At 42.3% G+C, this 18,289-nt stretch overlaps 1 protein-coding gene across 1 annotated transcript in view; it reads left to right on the top strand.

Annotated features, from left to right (window-relative positions):
• The window catches only part of LOC139411360 (T-cell immunomodulatory protein-like), a 110,604-nt gene that overhangs the window by 4,550 nt on the left and 87,765 nt on the right, over positions 1–18,289 (top strand). Inside the window, exon 7 of the mRNA XM_071157633.1 lies at positions 15,679–15,737. Coding sequence (XP_071013734.1) covers positions 15,679–15,737 — 59 coding nt within the window. The remainder of the gene's footprint in view (positions 1–15,678; positions 15,738–18,289) is intronic.

Here is an 18,289-nt window from a genome sequence, read left to right as displayed (position 1 = left end):
AATGTGTGTGTGGTGCAGCCACGTTTAGCTGTGAAGAGCTTAGTGTGGGAGTGAGGATGCTGCTTTTCAGGAGGAAATTAATTAGAGAATTAGGTGAATTAGAGCTCTGTCTTTCCACTGCACCTGCCAGCCTCTCTAAGCATGGGGAGAGAGAGACTCGGACATGACTGTATAGCCTGTACTAGAAATCAAGAGTGTGCAAAGTTGTTCCTATGTTTTCCAATACCCCATAGGATGCACAAAAAGGACTGTTTTGGCGAATCGACTACAGCCGGTACAGTAAGTGGAAAATCATGTTAGGTTTTTGTGTGGAACATTTTAAGTGGACCTCATTTGGTTTGGACCACCACTTGCTATCTTTGTGGCCTGGTCAGCAGTGTCACAGAGAGGTATTTTATTATCATGCGTCCTATCCAGGGATGATCAGAGGAGGGTCATCCCGTGTCGCAGCTCCAATTTTAGTGGTGTTTAAAGCTGTAAAAATACACAGCCGAGCTGCATCCAGTGACCCTCTACCCACGACTCCTTTTAAGAGATCTGAAATTGCTTCCTGTTCAATGTCGAGGCCTATTTAAGCTGTAAATTGGACTGTCGAGCAGCCGCTGTCCCCCTCTACAGTATCACATGGCCAGTCTGTATCATGTCTCATCGCTCTCTTCCACTTCTGGTGTTGTCTGTTCAACCCTCCTCATCTACAGTTGAAGTCGGAAGTTTACATACACTTAGGTTGGAGTCATTAAAACTTGTTTTTTAATCACTCCACAAATTTCTTGTTAAATAACTATAGTTGTGGTAAGTCAGTTAGGACATCTATCTAAGTCATTTTTCCAACAATTGTTTAGAGAGATTATTTAACTTATAATTCCAGTGGGTCAGAAGTTTACATACACTAAGTTGACTGGGCCTTTAAACAGCTTGGAAAATTCCAGAAAATTGTCATGGCTTTAGAAGCTTCTGATTGACATCATTTGAGTCAATTGTAGGTGTACCTGTGACTGTATTTCTAGGCCTACCTTCAAACTCAGTGCCTCTTTGCTTGACATCATGGGGAAATCAAAAGAAATCAGCCATGACCTCAGAAAATATTTTGTAGACCTCCACAAGTCTGGTTCATCCTTGGGAGCAATTTCCAATGCCTGAAGGTACCACGTTCATCTGTACAAACAATAGTACGCAAGTATAAACACCATGGGACCATGCAGCCGTCATACCGCTAAGGAAGGAGATGCGTTCTGTCTCCAAGAGATGAACATACTTTGGTGCGAAAAGTGCAATTCATTCCCAGAACAACCGCAAAGGACCTTGTGAAGATGCTGGAGGAAACAGGCACAAAAGTATCTATATCCACAGTAAAACGAGTCCTATATGAACATTACCTGAAAGGCCACTCAGCAAGGATGAAGCCACTACTCCAAAACCCCCAGTTAGCAACTGCACATGGGGACAAAGATCGTACTTTTTGGAGAAATGTCCTCTGGTCTGATGAAACAAAAATATAACTGTTTGGCCATAATGATCATTGTTATGTTTGGAGGAAAAAGGGGGAGGCTTGCAAGCTGAAGAACACCATAGATGGATAATAGATGGAATCATGAGGAAGGGGAATTATGTGGATATATTGAAGCAACATCTGAAGACATCAGTCAGGAAGTTCAAGCCTGGTCCCAAATGGGTCTTGAAAATGGATAATGACCCCAAGCATACCTCCAAATTTTGGCAAAATGGCTTAAGAACAACAAAGTCAAGATATTGGAGTGGCCATCGCAAAGCCCTGACCTCAATCCCATAGAAAATTTGTGGGCAGAACTGAAAAAGCGTGTACGAGCAAGGATGCCTACAAACCTGACTCAGTTACACCAGCTTTGTCAGTAGGAATGGGACAAAATTCACCCAACTTATTGTGGAAGGCTACCCAACACGTTTGACCCAAGTTAAACAATTTAAAGGCAATGCTACCAAATACTAATTGAGTGTATCTAAACTTCTGACCCACTGGGAATGTGATGAAATAAATAAAAGCTGAAATAAATAATTTTCTCTACTATTATTCTGACATTTCACATTCTTAAAATAAAGTGGTGATCCTAACTGACCTAAGACAGGGAATTTTTACTAGGATTAAATGTCAGGAATTGTGAAAAATTGAGTTTAAATGTATTTGGCTAAGGTGTATGTAATCTTCCGACTTCATCTGTATGTTCTGGTAGTTTATTAAGATGAGCAGGTTGTGACAACTACAGATGGTTAAGTATCCCTGTAAAAAGGCTCCTAATTGGCTAATTCCGACATACTTGAGTGGTTCTACTGCTACCCAGGTCACCAAGTCAGTACTGACACAATAAGCCGAGGAATAAATGCGTAACGTGCCAACGAGCTCCAATACTCCTATAGCATCACATAACAACCTTGAGGGATTTTTGCATTTCATTTTATTGGTTATATTTTACTAGAACGTTGAGGTTCCCTGGGGTTGGTATCACAGTTTTATATCTCTATAATGGTTTTGCTATGCCGGGGAATCGGATTGTGAGAACTCATTAGAAAAAAGTGGTAATTGCCAAATAATTATAAATGTCATTATGCTCAAAGACACCAAACCGATACTATCATATGGCTTGTCGCTAGGCAACGTGGCTTTGCAATGCTCCCCGCAGCATCCAATTAGGAATTGTTTTTTCTGTTAGAGAGAAGTTGATTGTTGGTGTAATGTGAGGGAAACAGATTTGCCTCATATCAACGCTACTGGAGTGGGACTTTATAAAGGGATTCACTCATTGCAGAACTGGACAATTTTAAAAGGCATATTTAGTAGTTTAGCCTGTTTTGAGTCACTGTGTCACATTTTGCGTGTTAGAAGCATTGCGTTTCTTTTTTTTTTTCATACAGAATCGTTTCTGTAATATTGATTAGGCTACCACATGTTTGACATTGGCCTACCTGTTTTTAAAGATCTACTGTAGGCCTGCATGTAACATTCATGACATATGCTGTAAATTAACATGATATAACAGCCACGCAGATTTTATACAGATATTGCAATCATGAAAGGATGAAATTAACTTATGTCTCATAATGGTATTGTACCGACCTTAACATGGAACAGTACATTCTGTCATAAATTCTAGACTTGCTTCCCAGTGTTCGCTACTAATTTGAATAATTACAGAATTAAAACGAGCACAGCGTGGCTAGTGAGGGACCAGGCTTTGAGGTGCAATGTTTACACCGTGTCTCTTCCTGGAAAGCTGGCCGAGTATCGAACATACAGTACATTTGTTTACATCAGTTTGTATAGATACATGAATGAATGAATAAATAATCTAATTTCTCACTGATGTACTGTATACAGTATGTCTGTGGCCTCTGGTTGTGCTACTGTTTCCAGTGCAATCCTCTTATGTGTAGCACTCTCCCCCTCCAGGCTTATAGTGGTATATTAGCATAATACCAAACAGGGTCCATCCATAAAGACCAAACAGCAGTATCTGCCTGAAGCTTAACACTAAATTGCGTGAATAAATAGTTTTTATTGAAATATCTACTGTATGCACTCACTCAACATGGAAATATGTAACTGCTCTCTCTAAGTCAAATCTTTGTCAAACCCACATTGTTGTTCTGATTAAGTAGCTTGAGGGGCGTCTGGAGTGAAGCCATGTTCACTACAGGAATCAAATAGGTTTGCAAGTACACACACACACACACACACACACACACACACACACACACACACACTCCAACATGGTCACAATAACATTGCTCACATAGGCCTAAAAATGTACGTAGGCTATGCTCCACTGCAAGGATGGGCTTCTTAAACTTGTTACAGGACTTCAGTGAGCAGTTAAACTCCTGTATTTGCTCCACAGAAGTGGCAGAGAAATGGAATGTGTGAGGAGTTGGTGTAATCCCCCATAATGCACCTACGTTGTTCCCTTAATGGTTTTATGAGATTATTTCTCCTGCGAATAGCATCTTTCCATTTTCTGGTGGTGTTGTGTCATGTTTGTGAATGAGGTGCTTTGGGTTGAAGGCACACGGTGTGTATTGACAGGAATTGGCTTATGGAGGATTTATTTATGGGATTTCACTTTTTCCTGTCCTGAATTTCATGCTCTTCTCCGGAAGCTCACTTTGATGGAGTCTTTTGGGTTTGTCCCTAACTCGTTTTAATGTCAGTTACACAAACAAGCTGAATGGGGAAAACATTGATACAATATTTTATTTGAGCGATTATTGCATGGAGAGTGTCGGCTCAGTCCAGCTCTCGTGCCTTTTTCTCCGGCCTGTGTAGTTGTTTTTTCATCCCTTGAAAGCTACATACAATATCGTACAAATACAAAACCTTCAACATATTGTTGGTATCTCAATGCTGTCATTGCGTCTTTTAATGTCATGCCTAAATCCTCATTTGGGATTTGGCAAGTTAAATTGGCAGTTTCACGGTCTGATCAACTCCTCCCAGCAGAAGACAGAGCCATATTTCATTCAAGCTGGCCAGGCAGTCTGGATCTCTCCCTTCCCATCTTCCTTAATGGGACAATGGGCTGAGTCCTGGGTTACTGTCCTTGAGAGAAAACATAGCCATGTAGTGGGGAGAGTAAACCTCTTTAACCACTGACTGTCCATGTCCTGTCCTTGCTCAAGCAGTAGTCATTGGAGCATAAGTCCCTGCTATTTTCAGCAGCACAGCAATTATTAATTAAAATGCTTCAAGTAAATGTCCATTTTTCATTTGTTCAGTTTTGGTGGCTGCATATTGTCTGCGGCTGTGGCTATTTGGCTGCCATCGATTTTTCATTGGCTGACGTTTCAAATGTTGCCTGCCTGATGTTCGTCAAGTCTGAAATTAAATGTTAAATGTTATAATAGATTTGAGCACTCTACTGTGAGATGAAGATCTCTTTCTAGTCCCATAGAGATGTACCCTAGATCCTCATGTCACACACGGATCTACTCTGGGATATTGGCCTAGTTGTTTTTACCTGTTGTTTAGCCTGTATTTCTCCTGGGATTCTGAATTCTATCTACACCATTACTTTTCTTCAAGGATTTTGTGTTGGTGCAGGGATTCAGCAGTTCGACGCTACAACCCCTGCTTATCTCCCGTGCTCTCACACTGGAAGGCTCCTTATGTCTGGTGGTTGTTGTATCCATTTCACTGATGACTGACATGACATTACCTTTTGTAATGTCAAAGGCTTATTTCTCCTGTGCAACAGCAGAAATGTGGACTGGAGTAGGGAGGTCAACATTTTAAACTTTTTTATTTAACCTTTTATTTAAGTAGGCAAGTCAGTTAAGAACAAATTCTTATCTACAGTGACGGCCTATCCGTCATTGTAAGAGAAGAGAATGCATGAAAACACAACTGACAAACTGATGAGAACAGAAAGGCCTATCTCAGTGCTCTGAACATTTAGCACCCGCACACAAACACAATTCTGACTTAATTTTTGCCTCATTGTGGGCTGCCTAATTCAACCCATATTTCCCTTCTGAGTCCTCACTCGTTCACAAATTGACATGCGGCCTCCAACCCCTGGACAGAGAAATGAGATCAAACTCACTTGGCCCTGCGTGATCCCATCTCCTCTCTGGCCTAAGGGGTGAAGCCCCCCCCCCCCCCCCCTGTTCCCCTCCGTCTGTCACTGAGCGGGGAATTGGAGTCACAGCTTGTTTGCTGAGTAACAGTCTAACAAATATGCTGCTCAGGGGCATTAAAGCCTATGGAGAGGGGCAGCCTAAAAGCAACCCTTTCCCATCTCAGCTAATGGGAGTGGGCACAGCAGTGATAACTGCAGACAGGTGGGGCTTGGGAGGTGTCTGGATTCATAGGACACTAATGCAGAGGAATGTCATGTTTGGTTTACAGCCTTGCTGGCACAGGGGCTGAGGAGGCTCTGAGCTTTAGGTAATAACCACTGGTTAAATGCAGGTAGGGTAGAGAAGCCTTACTGTGGATTTGCATTAATATGGTTTAACTAGCTCTAAATGCAGTTGGCCTATTGATGCAACTTTAACAGTTGCATCATTCTGAAATGGGATGCTGTGATAATCTTGTAGATTGGTTATTACTGACTATTATGTACTTTGTTTTCTTGCACCCTCGTATTATTGTTCTCATACCTTATGCACCATTCATGTAAATATCTTTGTCAAGACAAGCCATTAACTATATTTTTTCCCATTGGAAAAACAAAGAAAATATTTCACAACAAAGCCCTGGTTAATTTGACAACTGTCAGCTGTTTGACTCCTCCTCGTTAGGTCATAGCCATGTTCTCTGTGTGAATGTGTTCTGTCTGGCATGGAGGAAACCTCTCAGGAGACTGCCTTCCTCTGACTCCAAATACAAAGCACCCTACTTGAATAAATGAACAATGGTGGGAGAGAAAAGCCACCAAGACTGCTCATTAACAGCCCTGCACCTTGCTGAACCCCAGGCTTGTGTGTGAGAGGGTGTCAACGCCAGCCTACTGTAGCACATGCTGGAGACAGTAGGGATGGCTGAGCATCCCACATACAGTGTGAGCATTGTGTGAAACTTGTGAGAGAGAGAGAGAGAGAGCTGTGGATGCACTATAATTAGCTACAAATCTGCTCGCCCTCATTTTTCATCAGCTGCTGTTTGTTTCCTCTTCATTTTCTCCAAACAGAATCTCTCTCCAATTACCAGTCCTTAGTGGCTGACCCAGGGATTTATTATGGCTCTTTAATCATCATAGTGGGTCGAATGGAAGGAGGAGGAGATTTCATGTTTCGTTTAGTTAGTCCCAAACTCATCATTTGGCCTGCTGACATGACTCTGCTGCTCCTCTGTGTTGACTATACGATAACCTAGTAGGAGTGCTTTCTTGCCGTTAGTGCTGAGCGATTAGTGCTTTTTGAGGTCCGTTCGGTTTCCGTTCGATTATTAAAAAGTAATCACGGTTATCCATTTCCGTTTGGATATTTTTTATATGCACTATGCATTGTGTGTTGAATGCTCTAACAACACTGCATTAAACTGTTAATCAGTCCCTTGGTGTTAGTGACTGCCCATTACTGCTTATCACTTAATAACCAACATTTATTCACATTACTTTACTTGAATAAAATATTTTATTTGATGACTTTATCATTTCATTCCAAGTCATCATCTCATCTCTTTAGATCTGCTGCCTATACTGTGATAAAATCACAATTTAAGTTGTTCTTCAAATAATTTTTATTTAATTTAACCTTTATTTAACTAGGCAAGTCAGTTAAGAACAAATTCTTATTTACAATGATGGCCTAGGAACTGTGGGTTAACTGCCTTGTTCAGGGACAGAATGACAGATTTTTTTACTTTGTCAGCCCGGGGATTTGATCTAGCAACCTTTCGGTTACTGGCCAAACACTCTAGGCTGAAGACAGTATTTGTATGATTTTTAAGTAATTTGCATTTTATTGCATGACATAAGTATTTGATACATCAGAAAAGCAGAACTTAGTATTTGGTACAGAAACCTTTGTTTGCAATTACAGAGATCATATGTTTCCTGTAGTTCTTGACCAGGTTTGCACACACTGCAGCAGGGATTTTGGCCCACTCCATACAGACCTTCTCCAGATCCTTCAGGTTTCGGGGCTGTCACTGGGCAATACGGACTTTCAGCTCCCTCCAAAGATTTTCTATTGGGTTCAGGTCTGGAGACTGGCTAGGCCACTCCAGGACCTTGAGATGCTTCTTACGGAGCCACTCCTTAGTTGCCCTGGCTGTGTGTTTCGGGTCGTTGTCATGCTGGAAGACCCAGCCACGACCCATCTTCAATGCTCTTACTGAGGGAAGGAGGTTGTTGGCCAAGATCTTGCGATACATGGCCCCATCCATCCTCCCCTCAATACGGTGCAGTCGTCCTGTCCCCTTTGCAGAAAAGCATCCCCAAAGAATGATGTTTCCACCTCCATGCTTCACGGTTGGGATGGTGTTCTTGGGGTTGTACTCATCCTTTTTCTTCCTCCAAACATGGCGAGTGGAGTTTAGACCAAAAAAGCTCTATTTTTTGTCTCATCAGACCACATGACCTTCTCCCATTCCTCTTCTGGATCATCCAGATGGTCATTGGCAAACTTCAGACGGGCCTGGACATGCGCTGGCTTGAGCAGGGGGACCTTGCGTGCGCTGCAGGATTTTAATCCATGACGGCGTAGTGTGTTACTAATGGTTTTCTTTGAGACTGTGGTCCCAGCTCTCTTCAGGTCATTGACCAGGTCCTGCCGTGTAGTTCTGGGCTAATCCCGCCATTCCAGATTAATACAGTGAATTATAAGTGAAATATCTGTCTAAACAATTGTTGGAAAAATTTGTTGTGTCGTGCACAAAGTAGATGTCCTAACCGACTTGCCAAAACTATAGTTTGTAAACAAGAAATTTGTGGAGTGTTTGAAAAACGAGTTTTAATGACTCCTACTTAAGTGTATGTAAACTTCCAACTTCAACTGTATTTATATATATATTTGGTTAATCTCAGCACTAATAGTCTTTAACTTTGAGAATGAACATGTGCATTTTTTTCAACTCTGGGTGTAACATCAATTGATGGATTCAGAGAATTAGTTTGAGGAGAATTTTCTCTGCAATCAGAAACAGCAATACTCGGAAAGCTCTGGGGTTATTTACCATGAGATTAATCTGGAATCGCATTGATTAGTGTTTAGCAAGAAATGTTCTCATGCTACCATACTCTTGCAGCTCTATCTTACCAAAGGCTGCAAACCTACAGTGGCAGACGGTCTGCGACTGACATAAAAACCCAGTAATAGCCACCTTGGCTCACAGCGAGACTATTTGCATGTTTGCTTCTGTCTTGCAGCTCAAGCTATCCTTACCTGTAATCCTCAACCCTTAGCTGAAGGTCCCCGTCTAGGATTTACCAGCAATAATGAAAGGATCTCAGGCAGAAAATAAGTGTGTGAGAGAGAGAGATGCAGGTGGTCGGGGAGGGAGAGAATGCCCCCCCCCCCCTCTACTATGCACTGTGTCAAAGCCCTACTTCCACCTGGGTGGAGATCAGAACGGTGGCTCTGTTTATTCACAAGGTAATGTGATGAAGGGATATTATGGAGCTGTATCCCTGCTCCCGTTCTGTATAATGGAATTGAGAGCTATAATAAAGTCCAAGTCAAACCGTCAGCAGATGCCTTAAATTGCTTCCAATCCCCTTAACAAATCTGATTGAGAGGTTATGAATAACTCCAAAGCATCCCTCTCCAACTACACACACAAGCCTAGTGTTTTCCTTGAAAATAAGTCAAATTGAGGATCGATTTTAGATGGAAGCTATATTCCTTCTAGATTGGATCTGGAGATTCTTTCCGGAGTCATCTGCATACCCAACATGTAGAAGCCAACAACATTGATTTGCTTTGCTTTAGAATCTCCCACTCTCCTTCTCAAGACCGTCTACAGCTTACTATTCTTCTCATGCTGTTTGTCTGCCGTAGTTGCTGTAATGTACGCCAGCTCTCTGTATCAGAGAAATGAACTCGTCACTTTGTTGCGTCGCCTTCCTCCACTCAGAAAGATGGGCAACAGGGAAGGTCAGTATATAGGGTATTGGAGAAGATGAGGGATTTCTCCAGAGTTGTCTCCTCTTCCCTAGAGCACCCCACTCCCTTTCTGTGGGTCTCCCTGTCTACCAACATGTGTTCATGATGCCTCAGGAAAAATCTGCTCCAAAGCAGAGCACGAGGAAGAGTTTGCAAACCCATCATAGGGCCAGGTATTCCTAACACTGAGAGTATGGATGTGGGGGATGGAACTCCACACAGTGCTCTCGATTAAACACTCTCATTAGACTTAATTGAATATTTCTAACAAAGCTGCAGGATAATGTTTCCACTTCTCAAACATGAGCTCTCTCCCTTTGCTTTAAAAAAAAATGTTTCTCATTGTAATCCGTATTAGATAGATAATATGTGTGTAACACAGCAAGCCAGATGGATAGATACACGTTTTTTTGTTGTAAATGTATGTTTTGTAACTACGTTTGGGATCATGCTTTGCGCCTTTCTCCAAACTGTTTGCATAGTCATTTCATGATTAATTGTCACTTCCATAGACACTAATCAATCAAGTAATTCCCATAACATGTCATGTTTAGCTGCTGCATTGCAGTTTCTATGTAGACCTGTATGTGTGAAGTCTGTCAGGTCATGAATAGAACAACAACTTTTTATGGCATGTTTCCCCTAAAGGTATAATCTAAAATGTGCTCGTTAATATTTTAATCCTGGAGTTCTTTGAAATATGCATGCCATAATGGAGAGGTAGTATGCCAAGCTGGGCTTGAAAAACACACAAACAACCACAGAATAGAGCACAGAGGCTTTCGCAATGCATGCTGGGAAACCTCCGTCAGCCAATGAAGAAAAGGCGCTGTGTGAAATGCTGGGTTGGTCCACATATACAAGTGGTCTAAAATGAGAGTGTGAAATTAACACTGTTAATCAAGACTATATAAATAATTTCTCTATAATTTGAATCTAATTTAATCTGGGGCTCTGGAACATGATCAATAATCACTCTTTTCCTTTTTTTAATGTCACTCCATATTATTATCAGTGACACTCCTGACTATTCAATTAAGGAGGCAGTAAGACTGAAAGGACACTTGATTTGAGCTGATTGAATGGGCTACGTCAGGCTCCATGATAAGGAGAGGTAAACAGATACCCAGTCATCGGATCTGTAATGGCTGGTTCAAATCGACTATGATTATCCTGCAAGTAACAATTAGCCTACCTCATCTGTAAATATATTCATGGTCTTGTGTGTTTTCTTCGATTTTTCTATTCTTAGGAGGAGAATATTAACTGAATCGAACATAATCACCCTTAATCCAAGAGAGGAGGTGAGAGAAACAATCAACTGATTTAAAGATGAACACTTTGGAATTATGATGTTCGAAATCACTATTTTGGGATTTTCTGCTTCGTATGTTTTCATCTGCATCTGATTTTTACTCCATTGCCACAGCTTGTTAGTCTTGGTGTAATTAAACAATCTGTTCTCTATTTTAAAGCTGCAATATGTAACTTTTTTGGCGACCTGACCAAATTCACGTAGAAATGTAAGTTATAGATCTTTCATTCTCATTGAACACAGGTATTGAGAAGCAGTAGATCTGTTTTATGTGCGCTATTTCTATGCTTCCCGTTCTTAAGTTTTGTTTTTTCATCTATTACTTTCGGTTTTGTAAACTAGAAAATATATTTCACAGCGGTTTAAATGGTACAATGATTCTCTACACTATACTTGCTTGTTTTGTTACAAACTCAATTTAGCAAAAACCTATTCGAATTTTAGGAAATGCCAGAGCGATTTCTACTTAGGACACCTTTTTAATAATTAAGACTGTTTCTTTAATTAGCTTTGTGGTTGCAATCCTGCAACTAGACTGTGACATGACATATCACTTAGAGCCCAGAGCCTTTACTCATACCTGAATTATGCATTCATTGGAGTCACGGATTGAAAATGAACGAATCGGTTTTGAAGTCTATCCATTTGCCAGTACTGTATATCAACCTGCAAGTTTATGCACCTTTTTGTAATTAGTTTTGGATTTTAAGGTCATGATGAATGGCTTTCCCTAATGAATTATTCTCGGGAACCCAGACCCTAGGCAGGGTAGCCTAGTGGTTAGAGCGTTGGACTAGTAACCGGAAGGTTGCGAGTTCAAACCCCCGAGCTGACAAGGTACAAATCTGTCGTTCTGCCCCTGAACAGGCAGTTAACCCACTGTTCCCAGGCCGTCATTGAAAATAAGAATTTGTTCTTAACTGACTTGCCTGGTTAAATAAAGGTAAAAAAAAAAAAAGGCAACAGCAGTGATTAGGGTCTGGGATGAATGACGGAATCTCTTGGTAACTTTAAAAAGGGGGGGGTATCTGGGGAGGGTCCTCCTCAGACAGACAAATCATGAGGCATGCCGGAATGTTGCGGTTCGATACCAACGTTTGCCGGTATAAAGCAGTGGTTTTAGTGAAGGTAGTTGACGCAAACTATCCACTTGAGAAATGCCCTCATTAAAAGTAACCTCCATTATTTCCATCTTTAATAAGCTTGTAATCTTGTCCATCTTACCCCAGCACTGTTTCTAGTAGATGTCCTGGATGGGTGGGAGCACATCCCATTTATATTGTGTTATATTGACTACTACTGGGTTTTTCCTGATATCCATCTTACTCAAATAGTGTTGCCATTGTAAAAGAAGTGTAGTATGCGTACAACTGTGTTAAACCAAGTGACCGAAGAAGTTTATACAGCCGTTTTTATTTTACTGGGCGGAGGTCTTTTATAGAGCCACTGAGGTATGTCCGTTATTGTGAACCATGGAGAGGAGGAGGGTGATGGAGAGGAGTAGGAGGAGTGGCCCGTGGGGACTGTAAGTGTTTACAGGATTTCTCAGTGATGTGGAGATCTCCCCTGCCTCGTCCATGCCCCCTCTAATCAGACAGGCAGATAGACACCCACTGCTAGTTGGGGAGAGCTTCCTTTTATAGCCTGATTATTGAACCTGTTTACTCCTCATCAGCAGACTGCAGGAGGCTACACACTCCACATGGGTCACACGTCTGAAGATCACAGATGGAGTGAGAGAGAGAGAGAGAGAGAGACTCGTGGAAAGTGAGAATGCAGCTAAACTCAGCGGTTCCTTCAGCAACACACTATGAACTGTATAGTAGTGTCTGTCTCCAAAGGTCTCTATCTATCTGTATGGATAACCTCTCCACCCCACTCCTCTCTGTATCTACTGCCCACAGTGAGACCATTGATCAAAGCAGCCTCTCTGTGTGTGAGATTATTGCTCCCTTCCATGAAAAGGGCATCTGCCTGCATGAAGGCAGATTAAAGGCCCATGTGTTGTGTGGAATTTTCTTTGTGTGCCTTCCATTTTGCCACACTTAGGCTTATCTCGGTTAGATGTTGGATTTCCATGGGCGGTATGAAGCAGACACTGCATGAGTGGAATAGGAATATTGACTTAAGAGTAAAGGACAGCACTCTACTCCAAAAATCTGTTTTAATATCTCACTGAAATTAGAAGACGCCATCCAAATTATCATGCTGTCTTTTACAGTGCACAGAATATAAGTGCTTTTCACTTATGACTAGTGTATTTCTATGTGGAGAAGACACATTGGACCCTGTAGGCATTTTTTCCTGCCACCCTGATAATGTTAGAAGACGCGTTGAGAAGTTTAATTTAGTATTCTGTCTTGCATGTGATAGTCTCACAATAGATTAATGAATAACTGTAGGGATAGGGATCCCAGCTAAGTTGTTCCATCCTTTTTCCTTCTTTCTTAGTGTTGTTGCGGAGTTCCCCCAGCCCTGAGCTTAACAGGGAGCCCACAAAGAGCCCAAGGGTTAATCACGACCATTAGTTAATGTACAAATAGCTTTTTAAATTGTGAGAAGTGCGGAGTGGATGTCAAAAGAAAAGCACTGAAATATGTACAGGACCAGTCAAAAGTTTGAACACATCTACTCATGCAAGGGTTTTTCTTTACTATTTTTTACATTGTAGAATAATAGTGAAGCCATCAAAACTCTGAAGTAACACATATGGAATCATGTAGTAACCAAAAAAGTGTTAAACAAATAAAAATAAAAATAAGTTATATGTTTTAGATTCTTCAAAGTAATTCAACATTCTAAAGGCACTCACACATCTAATCTTTTTTTGCAGGTGCATGGTAAAAGTTGAATAAAATGAGAAAAAAGAAGAAACCCGCACACTGCTCTTGCTAGTAACACTGCTCTTTAATAAGCTTTACATATCGGATTCTTCAAAGTAGCCACCCTTTGCCTTGATGATAGCTCTGCACACTCTTGGCATTTGCTCAACCAGCTTCACCTAGAATGCTTTTCCAACAGTCTTGAAGGAGTTCCCATATATGCTGAACACTTCTTGGCTGCTTTTCCTTCACTCTGTGGTCCAACTCATCCTAAACCATCTCAATTTGGTTGAGGTCGGGTGATCTGATGCAGCACTCCATCACTCTCCTTCTTGGTCAAATAGCGTGTTGGGTCATTGTCGTGTTGAGCGCAAACCAGATGGGATGGCCTATCGCTGCAGAAGGCTGTGGTAGCCATGCTGGTTAAGTGTGCCTTGAATTCTAAATAAATCCCTGACAGTGACACCAGCAAAGCACCATCACACCTTCTCCTCCATGCTTCACGGTGGGAAGCACACGTGCGGAGATCATCTGTTCAGCTACTCTACATCTCACAAAGACACGGCGGTTGGAATCAAAAATCCATTGCTCGTGTTTCTTGGCTTTGGCAAGTCTCTTCTTCTTCTTGTTGTCCTTTAGTAGTGGTTTCTTTGCAGAAATTTGACTATGAAGGCCTGATTCACGCATTCTCCTCTGAACAGTTGATGTTGAGATGTGTCTGTTACTTTAACTCTGTGAAGCATTTATTTGGGCTGCAATTTCTGAGGCTGGTAACGCTAATGAACGTATACTCTGCATCAGAGGTAACTCTAGGGCTTCCTTTCCTGTGGTGGTCCTCATGAGCCAGTTTTATCATAGCGCTTGATGGTTTTTGTGACTGCACTTGAAGAAACTTTCGAAGTTCTTGACATTTTCCGTATTGACTGACCTTCATGTCTTAAGGTAATGATGGACTGTCATTTCTCTTTGCTTATTTGAGCTGTTCTTGCCATAATACACATTAAGAAGGAAATACATTCCACAAATGAACTTTTAACAAGGCACATCTGTTAATTGCAATGCATTCCAGGTGACTACATCATGAAGATGGTTGAGAGAATGCCAAGTGTGAATGCTGTCATCAAGGCAAAGGGTGGCTACTTTAAATAATCTCAAATATAAAATATATTTAGATTTGTTTAACACTTATTTTTTTGGGGATTACTACATGATTCCATATGTGTTACTTCATAGTTTTGATGTCTTCACTATTATTCTACAATGTAGAAAATAGTAAAAAATAAAGAAAAACCCTTGAATGAGTAGGTGTGTCCAAACTGTTGACCGGTACTGTATATTATGTAAGAAAAGAAAACACTTTACTTTTCATCATGCTCCCATCTCTTTCTCTGGCCATTGGGCCTACTTGTCTCACACTGTGAACTGAAGTGTGATTGGACAGTACAATGCTGGAGAAACAGACTAGCTGAAGACAGTAGAGAATAATCAATTTGATGAACAGCACTGCACAGTCAGAAACCCAACTAATTCAGTGGCCTTGTGGTTAGTGTGAGTGTCCGCCCTGAGATTGGAAGGTTGGGTGTTTGATCCCCGGCTGAGTCATACCACATACTGTAAAAATGTGACCCGATCCATCTCTGCTTGGCACTCAGCAATAAAGGAGATAGATTGTGGGTAAGGCCCTGCGATAGACTAGCATCCTCTCCAGGGTGTACATCAAGCGGACTCACGCCGCTCCCATCAACCATTCTGGCTCCACAAGCAAATCTACTTAACTTTTTTTACTGCACAGTCAAGGGTTGCTATAGCTTCTGTATCTATACTGTTGGCTTCTGTTCTCTAATGTAAACCTCTGAAAAACACTGTATGCCTCAGACGGTTCCATTTGTCTCTTGTTTTCTTCGGTTCTTCTAGGGAAATGGCTCCCAGTGAATAATAGCATATTTTCTCTCATTCTATTTTCAGATTTGTTCCTCACAACCCAAGATGACAATGGTCTTGGCTTCGAGACGTGGATTAATAAGGTACGGCACAATCACATTTGTCTTTTATGTTGACTCTTGTCTACAATTGACGATCTCTACTCAGTGAAAACATGGGTAAAGTTTTTAGTTGGGGCGGCAGGTAGCCTATCGTTGGGCCAGTAACCGAAAGGCCGCTGGTTCAAAACCCCAAGCAGACTAGGTAAAAAATATGCCGACGTGCCCTTGAGCAAGGCACTTCATCATAATTGCTTCTTAAAGTCGCTTGGTATAAGAGGGTCTTCTAAATGACACGTGTAAATGTAATTGTTTCTCTCACAGCACAGTCGTTTCAGAGATACTTTATTTTTGGTAGATTTTATTCGGCCCTTCCGCTGTTGTGGTAGTTTGCATTCTGCAAGTGCACTGATACAGTCAGTTCAGGTTTTTTAGGGGTATTTAAAATTCAGCATGCGGAGGCTCACAAAGCACAAGCAGGGCACCCGCCTGTTGTGAAGAAGAAGAGAGGGAAAGGGGAGGGTTGAGGTTGCAGGTATATGAAAAATGTGACCGAGGAAGGAGGGCAAAATGGAGGAAAATGGGGGGCAGGGGAGAAAAATAGACTTTCTTTGGTGTAGTACTGTAGATGGACACTGTTCACCTCCCGCTGAGTTTGACCTCTCCAATGCTGCCACTGGTCTGTCTTTGAGCTGGAGGGAACCAATCTGACTTGTGCTTTAATAATCTATTTTTATGGACGTAATCTCCACGGGCCGTGCTGCTTTGCTTCAGCCTGTAGGGACACTGCACAGTGCACCAGCCAAAGACAGACGGTACAGCAGGGAATACTTGGGTTGGTGATTAAAAGCAGGGGTGTGTTCACCAATCGTTAATCCCATCTGATTCATCCAGCCAGTTTACCCTTTCCTGTTGTTCTTCTTTTTGTTTCTATGACTTATTTTGGGAGGAAGAGGAGTTTGGTTTTGGAGTTGATGATAGAATGCACCAGTGGTTGGTGGCAACAAAGTTATTGAAGTGTGTCCATGATTGAATTCACCAACGTAACACATGCACACACTATGTGACAGACACAACCAGGGGCTAATTTCCTGGTTTCCTCTGTGTAAGACCCCAGTAATCCCTGGCTGCCGCCTTTACTGGGTGGGCTTTCGTTTAACAGCCGCAGTTCACGGGCCAGTGCTTTAGCCCATTTCAACACTTCATTTTAATGACTTTTTTCTTTCTGAAGACTCCCTGGGCACCCTTCTGCTCTTCTCTCTGATTATGCAAGAACAGCCTTTGTTTGTGGAGAATGCAAAGGCAGAGGGGACGCTTTTCATTGGCTAATGCCAAGCCATGGACAACCCATTTACTCTAATACCTGATATGATCTGTCAATTCACCAGCTGAAGGAGCCGTTCCTGCTAAACAAACATGCAGGGAAAGCATTAGCTGTTTGATACTTTGATTAGTTTTCTCAGTAGTCGCAGTAAAGTGAATTCGAAAAGTGCATCGTTGCATGAGAGACACACCAAATGCGCTCTGTGTAAACAGAACCTTCTGCCGTAGTCTGCGGATCTTCACACTTCAATCAGCTCTCTTCACTCAATCAGAAAGGCAACACAACAGATTTAATCACGAACGGCTACCGTGCCTCAAATCAGTAGGCCACCACCAGTCAGTCACAAAGACTTAGATCTCCCCTACTATACTCTAGAGATGGTTACCACATTCCTGACTGTATCGTATTATATTTCTGTTGTTGGTTTTTACCTCTTCTTTCTCCCCAATTTCAATCTTGTCTTATCGCTGCAACTCCCCAAAGGGCTCGGCAGTCAAAGGTCGAGTCATGCGTCTTCCGAAACATGAACCGCCAAACCGCACTTCTTAACACCCGCTCGCTTAACCCGGAAGCCTACCGCACCAATGTGTCGAAGGAAACACCAGTCAACTGATAACCGGCGTCAGCCTGCAGGTGCACGGCCCGCCACAAGGAGTCACTAGTGTGATGAACCAAGTAAAAGCCCCTGTGGCCAAACCCTCCCCTAACCTGGACGACGCTGGGCCTATTGTCCCCTGCCCTATGGGACTCCCGATCCCGGCCGGTTGTGACACATCCCAGGAACAAACCCGGGTCTGTAGTGACACCTCAAGCACGGCGATGCAGTGCATTAGAACGCTGCACCACTCGGGAAGCCCCTGTGTGTGTGATTTTTAAAACTCCCAATCAGATGGGCACCGTGAGATAATCACACAACTCGATCTTCTTGTTTTTAAAGCACGCCCGCAATTGGTCCAGCGGCCGTTCTCCACAAGTTAGTCACACACACACACACACAATACGCACATACGCACATGGACACACTCAGTCAGAGCATCGCCATGTGTTTAGAACAGATTTAACCATCCAGATGTCTGTGTTCTCCAAACACACCATCGTAGGTGCTCCATGAGTCAACCCCAGTCTCAATCAGATGATCACTGTGTAACGTAACACAGACCCAATCAGCCGAGCCACACTGCGGAGCGGTGCGTCCTGCCATGCCGTAGCTGCTTGGTCGGTGGGTATTGACTAACGGAGAGAGAGAGAGGCGTGATGGATGGGCAGGTCTGGG

Source organism: Oncorhynchus clarkii, chromosome 6 (assembly GCF_045791955.1).
Source record: "Oncorhynchus clarkii lewisi isolate Uvic-CL-2024 chromosome 6, UVic_Ocla_1.0, whole genome shotgun sequence".
In the NCBI taxonomy this organism is placed as follows: domain Eukaryota; kingdom Metazoa; phylum Chordata; class Actinopteri; order Salmoniformes; family Salmonidae; genus Oncorhynchus; species Oncorhynchus clarkii.
This window is presented reverse-complemented; position numbering and strand designations above follow the sequence as displayed.